Source organism: Diadema antillarum, unplaced genomic scaffold, assembly GCF_040938485.1.
Source record: "Diadema antillarum isolate AM-2024a unplaced genomic scaffold, OU_Dant_1.0 seq00000375_RagTag, whole genome shotgun sequence".
Classification (NCBI taxonomy): Eukaryota; Metazoa; Echinodermata; class Echinoidea; order Diadematoida; family Diadematidae; genus Diadema; species Diadema antillarum.
The window spans coordinates 323,675-339,825 of record NW_027271374.1 but is presented as its reverse complement, the minus strand read 5'-3'; the positions used below and the strand labels follow the sequence as shown (position 1 = coordinate 339,825).

The 16,151-nt window shown below is 37.4% G+C and overlaps 1 protein-coding gene across 1 annotated transcript; it reads right to left on the bottom strand.

Moving 5' to 3' along the window:
• Positions 1 to 2,873: 2,873 nt before the first annotated feature.
• On the bottom strand, positions 2,874 to 15,771 carry LOC139731460 (lysosomal Pro-X carboxypeptidase-like). Its single transcript, XM_071642345.1, has 9 exons — positions 15,514 to 15,771; positions 14,430 to 14,570; positions 13,194 to 13,295; positions 12,524 to 12,705; positions 9,829 to 9,986; positions 7,857 to 8,029; positions 6,339 to 6,503; positions 4,922 to 5,109; positions 2,874 to 3,238 (listed from the first exon to the last, which is right to left on the bottom strand). The coding sequence occupies exons 1-9, from the start codon at positions 15,685 to 15,687 to the stop codon at positions 3,034 to 3,036; spliced, it is 1,488 nt and encodes a 495-aa protein (XP_071498446.1). The 5' UTR covers positions 15,688 to 15,771; the 3' UTR covers positions 2,874 to 3,033.
• Positions 15,772 to 16,151: the final 380 nt, after the last annotated feature.

Here is a 16,151-nt window from a genome sequence, read left to right as displayed (position 1 = left end):
TAACTGCAGAATGGTAAGACTAAGTATGAATATTCACCGACAGGCACATGGGTTGCAACATCTAAACAAATACAGTAAATGATACTTTTCAAAAAAATTTGGTGGCCCGACTTTCATTTTTGGTGGCCCCGGGCCACCGGGCCACCGTTAGTGTGGAGCCCTGCTTTAGCGATGATTGATAGATGATGGCGCTGACAGAATCTTGGGTTTAGAAGGATTTGTGGACATATCCAAGTAATCTGAAGAAAAATATTTCAAAAATGTTCATAAAATATATGGCACTATTTACACATTCATTTGGTCACATAAGTGATGTTGAGGGTATCATGAATCAACACAAGTCCACATGCAATTGTATTGTATAATTCCTTTAAAGAGGATGGCTAGTAACTGATCAGTGGGAATGCAGGGGGATGATTGTTCCAATCCTTGTGGGATTCATTTAAGAGTACATTATATATCTATTGTTGTGTGAAAATTATTTGCTTCAGAATGGTCTCATATTCAAGTAATGTGCAGTTTAATGTTTCCAGGTTAGCATGCCTGTACAGTGACGGGGCATCAAACTGCACATTACTTGAATATGAGACCGTTCTGAAGCAAATTTTCACACAACAATAGATATATAATGTACTCTTAAATGAATCCCACAAGAATTGGAACAATCACCCCCAAGCATTCCCACTGATTCCCACTGATCAGTTACTAAAATTGTCCTACAAGTTGTGATTCATGAGGAAAGGGTGCCAGCATGATACTTGATAAATGCAATATACCTCAAGACCTGGCTAAACTGTACCACACATTCTTAACGAGGTTCACACTGCCTCGTCCAAATCCACACATACATTCTACTCTGTTTTATTCCCGCAAACCATTACAATATTACATACACCAATGCAAGGGCAGCATTGTCTGATGGGATAGCTTCTTTATTTAAGATTTCTCATATCAAAAAATATACCGGTATATTTGACTTATAATGCATTCATACATGATCAAAGATCAACAATGTTAGGAAAGGCAATAATGCTAAAACTATATTTCTCCTTTACATGACAATACAGTACTTTGCTTCTCACATCACTGCAACAGCATTGATACACTAAGTTTACCTCTTTAGTCCATTTCAGTTCGATACTAAGGGTGGTATTCTTGAATTTTATCTCATAGTCTGCCTGTACAGTCAAACCTGCCTTAGCGGTCACTTGTCTTCAGTGGCCACCTGCTGTGTATATATACATGTATATATGGCCACAAAAAAAGTCCCAACCAGCAACATCAGCTAGTAAGATTTCTTCTCCAGTTAGCAAAGACATACTAACACCATCAATAAACATGGCTATTGTATGTAATGCCCCTAATCCCATTTTAACTCCTTGGCCTCAAGGAAGGACCAGGAGTAGGTCATCAAACTTTGCACGAAGGCTGATTTACTACACAATGATGGTGCGACTTGCAGTAGGTCCTACTCATATGCACATGGAAAACAAAATCGCTGCATAGATCCTGTATAGTACCAGTAGGATCCACATCAGAACCTTCAATCATTAAAAGAAATCCACAAATCAAGTGAAATAAGATCAGTTTTGTGATGAGCTCCACTCCAGCAGCTTAAAAATTACCACCCCAAGGCTCCTCATCGTAACAAAAAAGTTAAAATTCCCATCATGATGGACAACCAGATATTTACACCCTAGTCATTGCAACAGAGTTGTCAGAAACCTGAAACACACTTTCCTCTCACAATGTGAGGGCGCTATTTCAGTATAATAGCTGTGTCCATGTGTTTGCTAGAGTGTACAAACAGTGCGCTCCCGTTATAATGAACACGATTATAACGAAATTCTGGTCACAATGAAGTAAAAATTCAGGCCGCAATAATATCTGCTCTATGTTTTTTCATTGTTTATTTGTTCGGTTGTACCAAAATTTCGATATAACGAAAGAAACGGCCTCGAGGACATCGTTATAATGGGAGTCCACTGTGCCAGCATGATTTGCTTGCTCGTGGCTGTGTAGATCTATTTCTAGCACATACTATGAAGGAAGTTAACACAAATTCATTTTTTAAATCAATACCAGACAGTCTCTGCCATAATTCACTGGAATAAGACACTTCCATGACATAAGAAATCATGAAGGGTGAGGTAGAAATCTTGCCATACCCACTAAAAATAATCTGCTAAAAATTCAAATAAAAAAATTCCATTTGGAATTGTTAAAACGGACACCAGACATTGTGTTAAATGTGGTCATGAAATTGCCTTTGCATGCTGTGGTGAAAACTGAAAGTGTTCCTTCAGTCCTTTCATATCTCAAATTGGCAACGCTTGCACAACATTTGCTAACTGCACAGGAATTTACTTTAAAAAAAAAGAAAAAGATAATTACAACAATGCATGTATGACTGCAAAGTCTGTGGGCAAGAAAAATGTCCCAGCAACCTATAGAGAATCAGCTGCACTTGCACAATGTTTTGCAAATGGTACCTACTCTCTTGTTCAATAGAGAAAGTAGTCTATTTTCTGGGAAATATAGGTGCATTTGCAGCCAAGTTGCCAAAACAGCATTCTGCTTTGGAGACATCAAAAACTAAGTAAAGATCAATGGTGCTGCACTAAATTGACAATTGTTGTAATCACTTTCTATTGATTGTGTGATTGTTTTCTTTGTCACCGTTATTCTATTCTTATGCTGCATGTTACATTGTGAGTGGGATGTTGTGTTGTGTTGTGTGGTGTGGTGTTGGTGCTAGTGTTAGTGTTGTTGTTGGTGTTGGTGTTGTTTTGGTGTGGTGTTGGAGTGGGTGTTGGTATTGATGTAGGTATAGGTATTGGTGTTGATGTTGATGTTGGTATTGGTGTTGGTGTTGGTGTTGGTGTTGGTGTTGGTGTTGGTGTTGGTGTTGGAGTGGGTTTTTGTTAGTGTTGTGTTGTATTGCGTTGTATTGCGTTGCATCGTGTTGTGTCATGTTGTGTCGTGTCGTGTAGCATCCTATAGCAGGTTCCTTGTCTATCCCTTTCGAGGCCATCAGTGCCCTTTCCACCACTCTGCGATCCATCTACTGATATTGTCCCTCTCCTCCTGCCGAATCTTGAGCACCGTGGGCGGGTCTGCCTTGTTTGCACCCCTCAGGTCCAGGTGATGTGCACCATCTGGGATGATTCCAGCCACCAGAGTGTCTGAGAGATCTGTGAGCACCCCACCCCCATGCCACGGGTCAAGCAGGCCATTGCTGAAAGAAATCCGTTTATTTCATTTCAATTCACAGTGTCACAGACAAAATAATCACTGGACCATGAATGTATTCACATAAGATGATAAATGCTTACAAACTGTATTTCGGGATCGGCCTTAAAAAGACCAACAGTATCTGTTGATCCTCCCACATGATTACTGAAGGAGCTTTTTTTATGCACTGTTTTGTCTTTTGTCCAGATGTTGAAGTACTTTTATTATTGCCTGTATTGTTCATAATTATGTTCTATGTACAATTAACACATTCTTTTATATACTGTATACGCTATATATTTCGCGGGGGTTTTATTTTCGTGAATTTCGCGAGTTGGGAGCTATTCGCGAAATTAACAACACGCGAAAATATTACCTTCCAAAATGAATCCCTTGCCTTGATGATACAAACATTTAATTTCAGTACTAGTATACCATGTCATGGCTTACCGAACAGACCAACATATACTGGCTAAGCTTGTTTACGCACATATAACACGTCCACGTCTACTTACGAATACCGTAGAGAGCAAATCCATTATCGCAAGGGGACCACTCGTCAGAAATCTAGCGCGATGGACTTAACCACTTCAAAAATGTTGAATTCTAACTTACTAGTTCGCAGAGTTTGGTAAGTTTTTTTCATGCAGTGTACAACTAGTATCATTCTTATTTGCTAGTAAGTTGAAAATTCACACTTTCTTTGCCACTTCATATTTTCTCTGGTCCCCCAATCGCGAATTTAACCACTCGCGAAAATGTGTGACAGCGGCAATTTGCGAAAATTATAGCATATACAGTATATTTTTATCAGATGTACAAATAAATTGAAATGACAAAGGGAAGGTATAATTTATGAACAATGTAAATTAGAGAAGTTCCTTGTAACACAAAACAGAAATAGCAGTGATAACACAGTTTGTGGTGATAATTTAAGCCACACTTAAAAAAAAGTTGATAAAATGCAAACTCTATGGCACACTTGAAAAAAAAAAAAAAACGCTGGCAGATGGAAAGGGGATATGCGAAATGAAAGAGGAAAAAGAAGAAGAAGGAAACAAAGGGAAATTGTGAATTAAACATGACTAGTGAAAGTTGTGCTACATTATGCTACAATAAACCAAATTGTTTCTATTTAAGAACCTACAATACTCTGCACGTGAGGTCTATGACATATGTGGTTTTAATGTGCTCTCAATTACAGTATACTTTATAGTTGGAAAGTATTAAGAGGGAATCACCATTGTATAATTACACTATAGACTAACACTCTTTAACATGAGTGGGGTATAACAATAATACAATGGCAAGATCCAAGTTGTGATGGTCAGTTACACAAACTGAATACTTTATGAAACCAAAATATAATCCCACTCATTATTTGGTTGTCCCACATACCCACATTCACGTTGGCAATCCGAGCTTGCATGGTCTTAAAGACAACTGCTGAAATTTTGCTCCAGTTCTTACAGTCTGTAGAAGTCCTAATATATCGGCGGTTTGCACAAACCGGGGCGTAGGAAGAGGAAGGAGAGCTATGGCATCTACATCTACAAGGTTTCTTTCAAAATACTAGTACTTGTTATTACTACAACTCTACCTAGGCTCTAAGCAAGTGGCATTACATTGATGAAAATGATGAGATGAAAATGGCGATTTGATGAAAATTTCCAGTACAATTGCCAACCTGAAATAGATGTTACTGGATGCGGTGATGTTCTTCCCTCCAAACTGCGTCTTCATCCACTCTGGCCGCGGCGTCACACCCCATGTCTCTTGGCAACCCCTCACGAAGGCGTCGTAGTCCCATGGCATGTCGTAAAACATGTCGTTCTTTCCGTCCGCGCATAATGGCATCACCATTTCTGTACATGACTTTAAGATTTAAAGTAACAAAACACAGAAGCAAAAGATTATCATAGATCTCTGGAACTTCTGTAGAAGTTGCTAAAATTGGAATGCCTATTCAGAGATCTAAACACATCTTGTTTTGTTTTTTATAGAACCATCAATCTAGTTGTAACTGTCTAATTCTTAAGACACTACAACTTCCAATGCACCTCATACATTTAAACAACTGCTTGATAACTAGATAATTGAGAATGTATGACATACAGCAGGGCTCCACACTAACTTTTATTTTTGGTGGCCCAAAGGCAAACATCCAACCTTTTTTGGTGGCCCGATCGGGCCACCAAATTCTTCATCTCTGAAATTTTGGTGGCCCGACATGCGTTTCTGGTGGCCCCGGGCCACCGGGCCACCGTTAGTGTCGAGCCCTGCATACAGTATCAATGTAATGTCGTAATGACGATTACTAATTTGGGTATGCCCATAATATATCTCGTCATGACACAAACAGAAACACAAACACATACACTGTACACATTAGTACACACTCACCCATATATATGAAAAATCCCATGTATGATTTATAAAAATGTAATGTTATCTATGTTTCAAACACTGAAAAGTAATCATTGCAGATTTCCTTGAATCTAATATCAGCAGGAATAGCACATATGAAAATTTGCATCTCTCATGTTGTCTGGTAAAGAACTTCCATCCAGTACAGTGTAGCATGCTGTCAGCAGTAAAAAGCTCCTTGATGGAAATGGGGCAAAATGCAGGGATTAAAACAATGGCATATTTTCGGCGGAGATGAGGATTGAGCTTTTAGCTTTCTGCAAGATACCAAGAAAGCACTTATGAAACAGCACAAAGCGTACCATTCTACGAGGAATTCAAAGTTTATTTGATGAAAATCGATTTTGGAATGGCTGAGACATCCAAAAACACAGTCAAACAAAGATATCGTAATAAAAGGTGGGTCCCGTCCCACCTTTTATAAGGATTGCTTTGTTTTGGATATCTCAGCCATTTCAAAATCAATTTCATCAAATAAACACTGAATTCCTCTTGAAATTACATGTTCTTTCATATTTCATATGAGGTTTCTCATTATTTCACCAAAACATGTAATAGAAACTTGAAGTTAGGTCAAAACCAAAATTTTACAATCCCTGTAAGGAAAACTGCTGTTCCATCACCACCATTTACTTGTCTCCGGTGAGCGAGGGCTCACTTCATGGCAAGACACAAACCTGGAAACCCCAGCCGAGGTCTTCGAGACTACCGGTGGCATCCTGGCTAAGGTTAAGGCAAGGTGTGTTCCCAGTGTAGTTGTAGTAGACATCAAGACCCTGACGTAGTTCTTCCAGGAGCTCAGTGTCGCTGGGAGACGGTATCGTGAAGTGGGAGCAGACAACCTGTAAAGACATTTTTAGGAAGATGATTTAAATTACTGGCAATTCCAACATGATGTTTGGTACCTCCAATATGATTTCTATACGGTCATTTACTGTATACGCCATATATTTCGCGAGCCTAAATTTTCGCGAATCGGGAATTTCTGACGATTTCGCGAGTGGTTAAATTCGCGATCGTGGAGTCCTGTACTGAATGGAGAAATGTACATGCGTACGTCACATTCACATCGGGATCAGAGTTGATATTTTCGCATGTCTTTAATTTCGCAAATAGCGCCTGACTCGCAGAATTCGCGAAAAACCTCGCGAAATATTCGGCATATACAGTATATCATGTACGGTGGCGCTTTTACACTAGGTTGCAGCGCTCAAGACATTCGTGACTCGGTCTACAACATTTCTTCCTCTTCATTCTTTTCAGAAAATCACGTACTGTTTCTCCTCAAAGTTTCTTAAGCTGTCAAGGAGAGGCAGATTTTGCTATAACACACATTTCCCATAGACACTTGCCCAAGTACACTCGCGACTGAAAAGCTGAATTTATTAGAAAGACGTTACTTGTTTGAAACAAAAGATTTTGAACATAAAAAGGCTTCAGTCCAATGCATTAAAGAAAATAAAAAGAGAATTCCACAAAAAAAAAATTAATGAAAATTACAAATTCCAGCATCTTGGTACTGACATATGTTAAGGGTAGCAATTGTTCTTCCTGTCTTCTGAAAGCGGCCAGTCAAGTGCCCTTTCATAATGCTAGAAAAATGAATTTTTGTGGAATTTTCTTTATATTTTCTTTATACTGTTGTCCACTCATACGTCATAACCTCAAGTAGTCTCCTCATCCAGCGGTTCCAACACCAACACTTTAAAAAGTCATAACATTTGCATTGATTGTCCAATTTTCTTCAAACTTTCACTGATGTGTTCTATTAATGTTGCTGCTTTCACTCAATCCATATTGCTCTTTGGGTTTGCGTTCCCTTGAAAATCTATGTTCAGTGCCAAAAGAAACTTTCAGTTTTGATGAAGAATTTTAGTGACACTTCCTTATAGCTACTCTGAAGGCCATAGCTCCTTATCATATCTCCTGTAATAAATGAAGTTCCTGCTGTGAAGGAAACATTCATCATACAATGTATTTCGCTGATTGAACCATGATGATATTCTGTTACCAAAATTTCCTTCTCATTGTTCTGCCATAGCTACACAAACATTAAAGTAGGACTGGTTCACTTGCTCAAATGACCTTGTTATGACAAGAGTATGTCATACTTAATCTTGTTGCTCTTGACCACAAAAACATGTCAAATATGCTAAAAATGAAGATGACACAGGCCACAGGAAAGATGGCTGTACCTTGATAGGAAACGCTGGAAGCGGTTCCAGGAAGCTAGCGGGGTACGGATAGTCCACCATTGCCAGATTAAACAAGGTGTCAGCAAGCCATGCGATCAACCCATTCACATCAGCCTCAGTCTTAAGGGAATCACATAGCTGCAGGCTCTGTGTCAGGGTAGCGCGCCCAGAAGCTTTGGGATCCAGAAACAATTAGGTATCACATAGAACAATCAAATAGCACACACAATAAACTTTATTTCTGTAGGTTCTTTGCTATCACGATCATTGTACTACATAATATGTAGCTACAAAATGCCATATACAATTTTCCATCATTCTTGGAAAACACTCGATGGTAAGGCAAAGAAGATTTAAATTCAGCAGCATACATTTTGGGGAAGGGCCATAAAAATATGTTTTTACTTTGCCATAGACAAATCTTAACTAGTTCTAGAGCACTTTGATATCATTATCATATGATTATCATTACATGAAATCTGATTGACACTCACAGTCAAAATTTGAAAATTGAATCACAAGCCCTTCAACTATCACTGCCATCACAATATGCATTACTTTTACGATTATTCCATTATCCAGAAGTGTACCATTCTTGATTTAGATAATACCACTAATTCTATCATCAGCTTAAAGGACAAGTTCACCTTCATTAATATAAGGATTGAGAGAATGTAGCAATATTAGTAGAACACATCATTGAAAGTTTGAGGAAAATCGGACAATCCGTTCAAAAGTTATGAATTTTTGAAGTTTTTGTGCAGTCACCGCTGGATGAGAAGACTACTGCAGTGTATGATGTCACATGCATACAACAATATAAGGAAAATATAAAGAAAATTTCACAAAATTTCATCTTTTGAAAAAAGTACACATTCCCTTGACTCGTTACTGACATATGTTATGGGTAATATTATTCCCATTGCCTTTAGAAAGGAGGCAAGTCAAGTGCTCTTTTATTATGCGAAAAAAGTGCAAATATGTTGAATTTTCTTTACATTTTCTTTATACTGTTGTACTCACATGATATCACGAGCCTTAGTAGTCTCCTCATCCAGCGGTTCCAGCACAAAATTTTAAAAAATTCATAACTTTTGCATCGATTGTCCAATTTTCCTCAAACTTTCACTGATGTGTTCTACTAACATTGTTGCATTCTCTCAATCCTTATGTTTATGAAGTTGAACTTGTCCTCTAAGCAATAATATCCTCATCACTTTAAATCAAGATCATTTGATATCAATGTTGTCATCACAACCATCCTACCATTTACCTTTTAATCATGTGACCATCATTATCATAATGACCATGATATTTGACATCTATCCCCCCCCCCCTTCCCCTAAGTATTAGGTGCACTGTCACCAATGTACCACTATTTTTATACTTTTTAATATCACTGTTATTACCACTATCATCATCATTATTAATACCATCATCTGTACCATCATCAAACATCATGTCTAGCATAATAAAAAACATCACCACCATTACACATCAACATACATTGTATTAAGTATTATCCAATATCATCATCAACATGATTACTATTGTCAGTGTCAACCAGCATCAACATCATTATCATTTTCATCATTCTGACACCAACATCATCATCATCATCATCATCATCATCATCATCATCATCATCATCATCATCATCATCATCATCATCAAACATCAAGTTTAATATAATGATTTTAAACAATTATTTTTATTGAACATCAACACCATTGTTTAACATCATCACCATCATCACACGAATTGTCATAATTATCAAACATCATCCTCATCATTACCATCATCATCACACACAATGTTTAGCATAATCATTAAAAAAGAACCAACATCAAAACTGTCTACCATCATCCCGTCATGATCATCATTGTCAATAATCATAATCATCTCACACCATCATCATCATCATCATTATCAAATCTAATCCTCCTCATCATCGGCCTGCTCTTAACCATACCTGTCTGTCCAATTCTGGTGATGGTACCCCAGCTCTGGTGGATGGTGTCATGGCACACCTGGCTGGCGTTCAGAAAGTCTTCACTGATCACCCTAAACTGTGTGTAGCATGGTGTCAGCCCAGTGAACTGCCATACAGGAGCAGATGCTGCCAGTGACCTGACCAAAAATCATTAATAAACAGATGCTACATACAGTAACAATTTTATCACTACTACTACTACTGCAACTTCTACTGCTGCTACTAAAAACACTACTACTACAAATACTACTACTACTATCTACTACTACTTCTACTATCTCGTAATTAATGATAATGATTATGAAATTTTATAAGTTATGATGAGGTTAAGATGATAACATAATAATAGTAGTAATAGTGATAATGATGATGATGATAATGACAAGGGCAACAACGATAAGAGTCATCATCATTTACAATCATATACTGTAAAAGTGGAAATTTTTGAAGTGTTGAAATTTTTGTGCATTGAATGCAACTAAAAACTAGTGCAAAAATAAAAGCATGCCAATATCATTGCTTGCCAGATGTTCTAGAAGTTGATGTCTTGACTTAAATCATATTAATGGTCTTATTTCAAAAGGCATAATTTACCATTTGCAGATGAAACAAAAATCCAACATTAGTGCTTAAAAATGTAGTTCTAAACTGTGAGTTTAGGATAGAAACAACCAATGTAAAAATTTGAACCAGTATAAATGATTTTAAGTATTGTTAGATATACAAAATGTGAACAATAGTTATAATAAAAATGTTTCCAAACTAAACTGTAAACAGTTATGGTTTGATGAGAAAAATAGAGATATCTCCTTATATTTTAGGCTTTACTACAAACATTTTATATGGTAGGATGTTTTGTGATACAACTGACCTACACATATGCATCAAAAGTGATATCTTGAACATTCTTTAAATCACTGCTCTCAAAGGTAAACAGGACTTTTAAGTCTTTGCGCATTTCGTGTACCCACTCTTGAAAATAGCAACCAACTAAAAAAGCACTTGGGAGGGCAGACTTTCACCAAGCGAGCAGCTCATTTCCATGCATACATGCATACAATTTCCAAAAATAGAAGCCTTTTGTTTATGTCATCAGCTTCCAGCTGTGAGGTGCTTCGCCCAAGCATAGGACGTGCTTTAGTGTGCGCATGAAAACCTCCAGTACGTACAGCTTGAACTCCCAAGTTCATTGAGCTTATATATGCCAAAAGATCAAAAGTCCTTCAAAAATCCAAAAAAAAAAAGATTCCTGGATCACTACCAAAATTCAATAATCAGTTCTTTTTGTCATTATTGAGTTTTCTTGCAAGTTTCATTCAAATCTGTCAAATCTTTCAAACAGACAAACAAGCAGACACAAATGATCACATACAATTGTAACCTCCTCCTCCCTTGGCGGAGGTCATAATACAATCATCTAACATATATATGTGATATACACAGACTATTGCTGCTACCTTGCTTCACTTTAAAGGTACTGTTTACCTTTTGGAGCAGTGATTTAAAAAATGTTCAAGATTATCACATCTAATGCATATGTTTAGGTCTGTTGTATCACAAAACATCCTACCATTTAAATTTTTTGCAATAAAGCCTAATATATAAGGAGATGTCAGCATTTTTCTCATTAAACCGTAACTGTAGACGTTTAGTCTGGAAACATTTTTATCATAACTATTGTTTACATTTTGTGTATTTAACAATACTTAACATCGATTATACGGATTCAAATTTTTACAGTGGTTGTTTCTATCCCTAACTCACATTTTAGAACTATTTTAAAGCACCAATGCTGGGTTTTTGTTTCTTCTGCAAATGGTAAATTATGCCTTTAATAGAGAGTACAGAGACAGAGTGAGGGGAGAGAAGAGAGAGAAAAATAGATTAGAGACATTGATAGTTCTATACTTTCTTAGATACACTCTCATAGGTGTTGTCACCCCGTAAGTATCTCAACATCAAGGAAGAGATGACAGTATCAGTTTCTGTACATGATCAGACAATGGAAAACTGTTACATGCTTGACAATGGCGAGTTTGGCCCGTTGTTTCAGCTGATGACATTGTTGTATTGCCTAAGTGGCTGTTCCTATGACATATGTCAGTATTACAATATTAATTCTTCATATGATATACCATACTTTAGTTCTTCATAGATCAAAGCATGCCAACATGCGATCTGACATTACTACCTGCCCATAAGCAGGTAAGTACAAGGAAATACAGTACACTATAACAACGCAAGTGACAAGGATACAAGAATACACAAATATTTACACACAAAGATAAAACATTTGGTGAGACCATTTCAAAACAAAGATAAAATGATGCAATTCTGACATCACATTGATATAATTGATATAATGTACTTGGTTTTTGAATTAGTAACAAATAATAATATTAATTCCCGACACTCATCCAGTTATATGATGCTATAAAAATACAAAACAGATAAAATAAACTTATTCATTAGTTTATATGTTCGGAGCAAATCTTTGACTATTGATATGACTGAATTTAATAGTACACTGGTTGCATTTTTTACAAGTTACCAGCATTACTATGTCTAAATGACAGTCATTCTCATCAAGAATGCTCCTCCTTCTCCTCCTCTTCAGTAATCCCCATTGATCTAAAACTTTCATCCATTATAAAGGGACATTTTTTATTCTCACCCACTGATGATGCTGGGGTACTTGATGCGCATCCACGCTGCCAACATGCCCCCGTACGATCCCCCGAAAGCCACGACAGGGACGTTCTCCGCACCTGCAGTCATGGCTTTCAGGTTGGTTACGAAGACGGCATAATCAGCCAAGGCCTGCTCAGCTGTGAGATAGGCAAGATGAGCGAGATCCTGTAACACAATAGGAGAGAAAAAGCGTACAAGAATTCAGAAACAATTATATCAAATAGCATAAATGGGACCATGTTGTTATGAACTACAGTAATTAACTGGACCTAATTTATGTGGTCTTACAAATCAATTACCACAAATAAAAGTGCCCACATTTTTTTGTGGTATAGTCGCATAGAGATGTTGAATAGGAGTTGTAAAAGTCACATCAAAATGCTTGAACAGCATGAACGCCATTAATTCTTGCATCATTTGAGCTCTACTTTTTTATTCCGCTATGTAACATCATCTTTACATATGATTTACATTCTATGGATTGTCATAATATGATTAACAGGAAAATGTTGACTTCACAGCACATCGTAAAACTTTTGCATCTTTAATTTTCCCTGAATTTGGCTACTTCAACAAAGAACAACAATGTATATTTCTTCATCCCTGTGACAAAAACAGAAAGAGAAAAGAATTCTGAAGGAGTTGGATCAAACCTTGTACGAGTCATTGCCATATGGCAGTGATTTGCCGTAGTAACGATGTTCTGCAAAAACAACCAACGCCTGGAAGTCTGGAGCTGTGTCCCACACAAAACCCTGTGAGTGATTTAAAAAGCAAATCACGCAATACATGAGGGCATGTTTAACAGAACATTACTTAAGTGTTAAAATTGTTTAGACTTATGCATCAAGAGAAACTCCTGTACCATTTCTTATGCCAATTTCCTATGATTTAAATATTAAAGGACAAGTTCACCTTCATAAACATAAGGATTGAGAGAAGCCAACAATATTAGTAGAACACATCAGTGAAAGTTTGAGGAAAATTGGACAATCGATGCAAAAGTTATGAATTTTTAGAATTTTTGTGTTGGAACCGCTGGATGAGGAGACTACTACAGCTTGTGAGTCATATGCGTACAACAGTATAAAGAAAATGTAAAAGAAAATTCAACATATTTTCATTTTTTTCGCATAATAAAAGAGCTCTTGACTTGCCTCTTTCTAAAGGCAGGGGGAATAATATTGCCCACAACATTTGTCAGTAACGAGTCAGGGGAATGTGTACTTTTTTCAAAAGATGGAATTTTGTGAAATTCTCTTTATATTTTCCTTATATTGTTGTACGCAAGTTATTCATACACTGCAGTAGTCTTCTCATCCAGCGGTTGCTGCACAAAAATTGTAAAAATTCATAACTTTTGAACGGATTGTCTGATTTTCCTCAAACTTTCAATGATGTGTTCTACTAATATTGCTACATTCTCTCAATCCTTATGTTTATGAAGGTGAACTTGTCCTTTAATGAATATTTCTGTATCTCATAAGAATTTATTACAGTAACAGTGAATCTACAGATTTAAATACACATTATTTGTAACTGAGACCTGAAATTCTAAAAATTAAAGAACTTGCCAATTATCATCCACAATTCTTTTCACATTGCTACCAATCCTGACAAATTTTGTCACTTTGATATAAAAATAAACACACTTTGGCATTAGCACTTTTAAATTCTTCTGAATAGATACTTTCAAAACAAGCATATACATATATCTATATATATATATATATAAGAGAGAGATAGATATATGTATGTATGTAAATTTATTGCTAATTTATTTGTTCATTTATTTGTTTATTTTATATACACAATATAGTTTCCATATTGCACATTTACCATGGTATATTGGTAAATAAAATTGGAAAAAAGAAAATAGACTGACTCACGGTGTTATCACAAAACCAGGCTATGTCTCCCTCATTTCCAGTGTAGAAGAAGATCGGCCCTTGACCAGGTTTCCAGAACTTGTCCGAGATGAGGTATCGCATCTGAAACGTGTCACTGTTGTGAAAGCTGAAGTGGTCCACCTATTTGTGGGGAAGGCATGTAAGAGAAGCTTAGAACTACATGTACCGGTACTGAAAAAGTGGATATTTTTGCGTGACTAATTTTTCGCGCTTGGTCGGGTCGGAAGAGTTTCGCGTGTTTTTAATTCCGCGGAATCAAGACATCACGCACAGGCACATATGGCAAGCAAAAATATTCGCGTGCTTTTATTTTCGCGCTAGTTTCTGGTTGCGCGAAATGCGCGAAAATTTGAACACCGCGAAAATTTCCACTTTTACAGTAGATGATACAAAACAAGGCAAGAGAAGACGAGACAAACAAACACAAACACAAAACAAAAACAAAAAAACCAGGCAATGCATTCAATGATTACATCACTACAACTTTGTACAACTACAAGAATGAGTTGTTTTGAGTGACAACATAAAAGTCAAGATCGATATCAATATTCTGGATAACTGATTTTGTTCAAATTCATGTGAGGTGATTGGAAATATTAAAGCCCTAGCCGCTAGGCCAAGTAAGCTGTCCAAAATTCAATTGGCATGGCAACCTCTGGTTACTCATTTAGACTAGTATCCTTTTTGTGTGCAGTCAAATTTTGGCATGGGTGGCCACATTTTAGCCAAATTATGTCCCCATGACACGGGAAAAGATAAGTATTTTGGTGCAATTTGAGCATGAGGAATTCTTATTGTGGGGCACTGTAACCAGTAGTAACGCTGCACGTTCAGGTCCATGCGATTAGCACAGTTCATATACAGAGCCCAGAGGAATTCAAGATATGAATACAAAAGTCCAGCAGTGCTGGATAGCACATCTCGCTTGCATCTGAGGGCATTTTTGAGAGCCGAACTGCATTTGAGAGCCGAATTGAAGCACAACCGTTTTCTTCTATTTCAACTTACTAACTGGTAGCCTATACTCTAGGGATCTGATTATGTGTGTCCTGACCATCCATACCTGTTGTTCAAAGAAGAGTTCCTTGTGAGGGTAGCTGCAGCCCTGATCGCTGATCTTTGCCTCAAGACGGCTGTTGATACGTCGCCCAAACAACACACCAGCAGCTGGAGAAACACAGCCGATTACAGCACCGGATAGCAGCAGCATTGCTGGCCAGAAGTTCCCGCGGTCCATTCTGCCGACGACACGTCCCTGCTGCGGCGAAGCAGATACACTGGTCGAAGAAGCGTAGAGCCAGAAATGGTTTCTCTTCTTAGATTGCTACAGCTTTAAATCATTGCCCATGGAGCCCTTGTAAACAAATTTCAGCGTTCAAGAGGAAATGAATACAGCTGGGGGGAGGGGGGGGGGGGGAATGAAAGAGCTCAATGCGGCGCCGACAGTCGAGCTCGCTGTACACACATAAATTTACTGTACTGTAGGCAGGAAAGTCGCGGCTTTGATCAGGTGACCAGTCACAAGACTAAACAAGCACGTGTGGCATCGTCAGCGGATTTCACGTACTCAAGTAAAGGGATCAGTATTGGTGGAGATGAGAATTGGGCTTTTAACTTTATGCGACATGCGAGATACCAAGAAAACACTTATGATATAGTACAGAGAGCATACAATTTTAAGAGGAATTCAAAGTTTATTTG

Excerpts from the sequence above, each read along its gene's own strand:
- LOC139731460 (XM_071642345.1), bottom strand. The coding sequence starts at position 15,687 with ATGGACCGCGGGAACTTCTGGCCAGCAATGCTGCTGCTATCCGGTGCT. Across the intron at positions 14,571-15,513 it reads AACTCTTCTTTGAACAACAG|GTGGACCACTTCAGCTTTCA; the intron begins GTATGGATGGTC and ends CCCCACAAATAG. Across the intron at positions 9,987-12,523 it reads TACCCCAGCATCATCAGTGG|GTCACTGGCAGCATCTGCTC; the intron begins GTGAGAATAAAA and ends ATTTTTGGTCAG.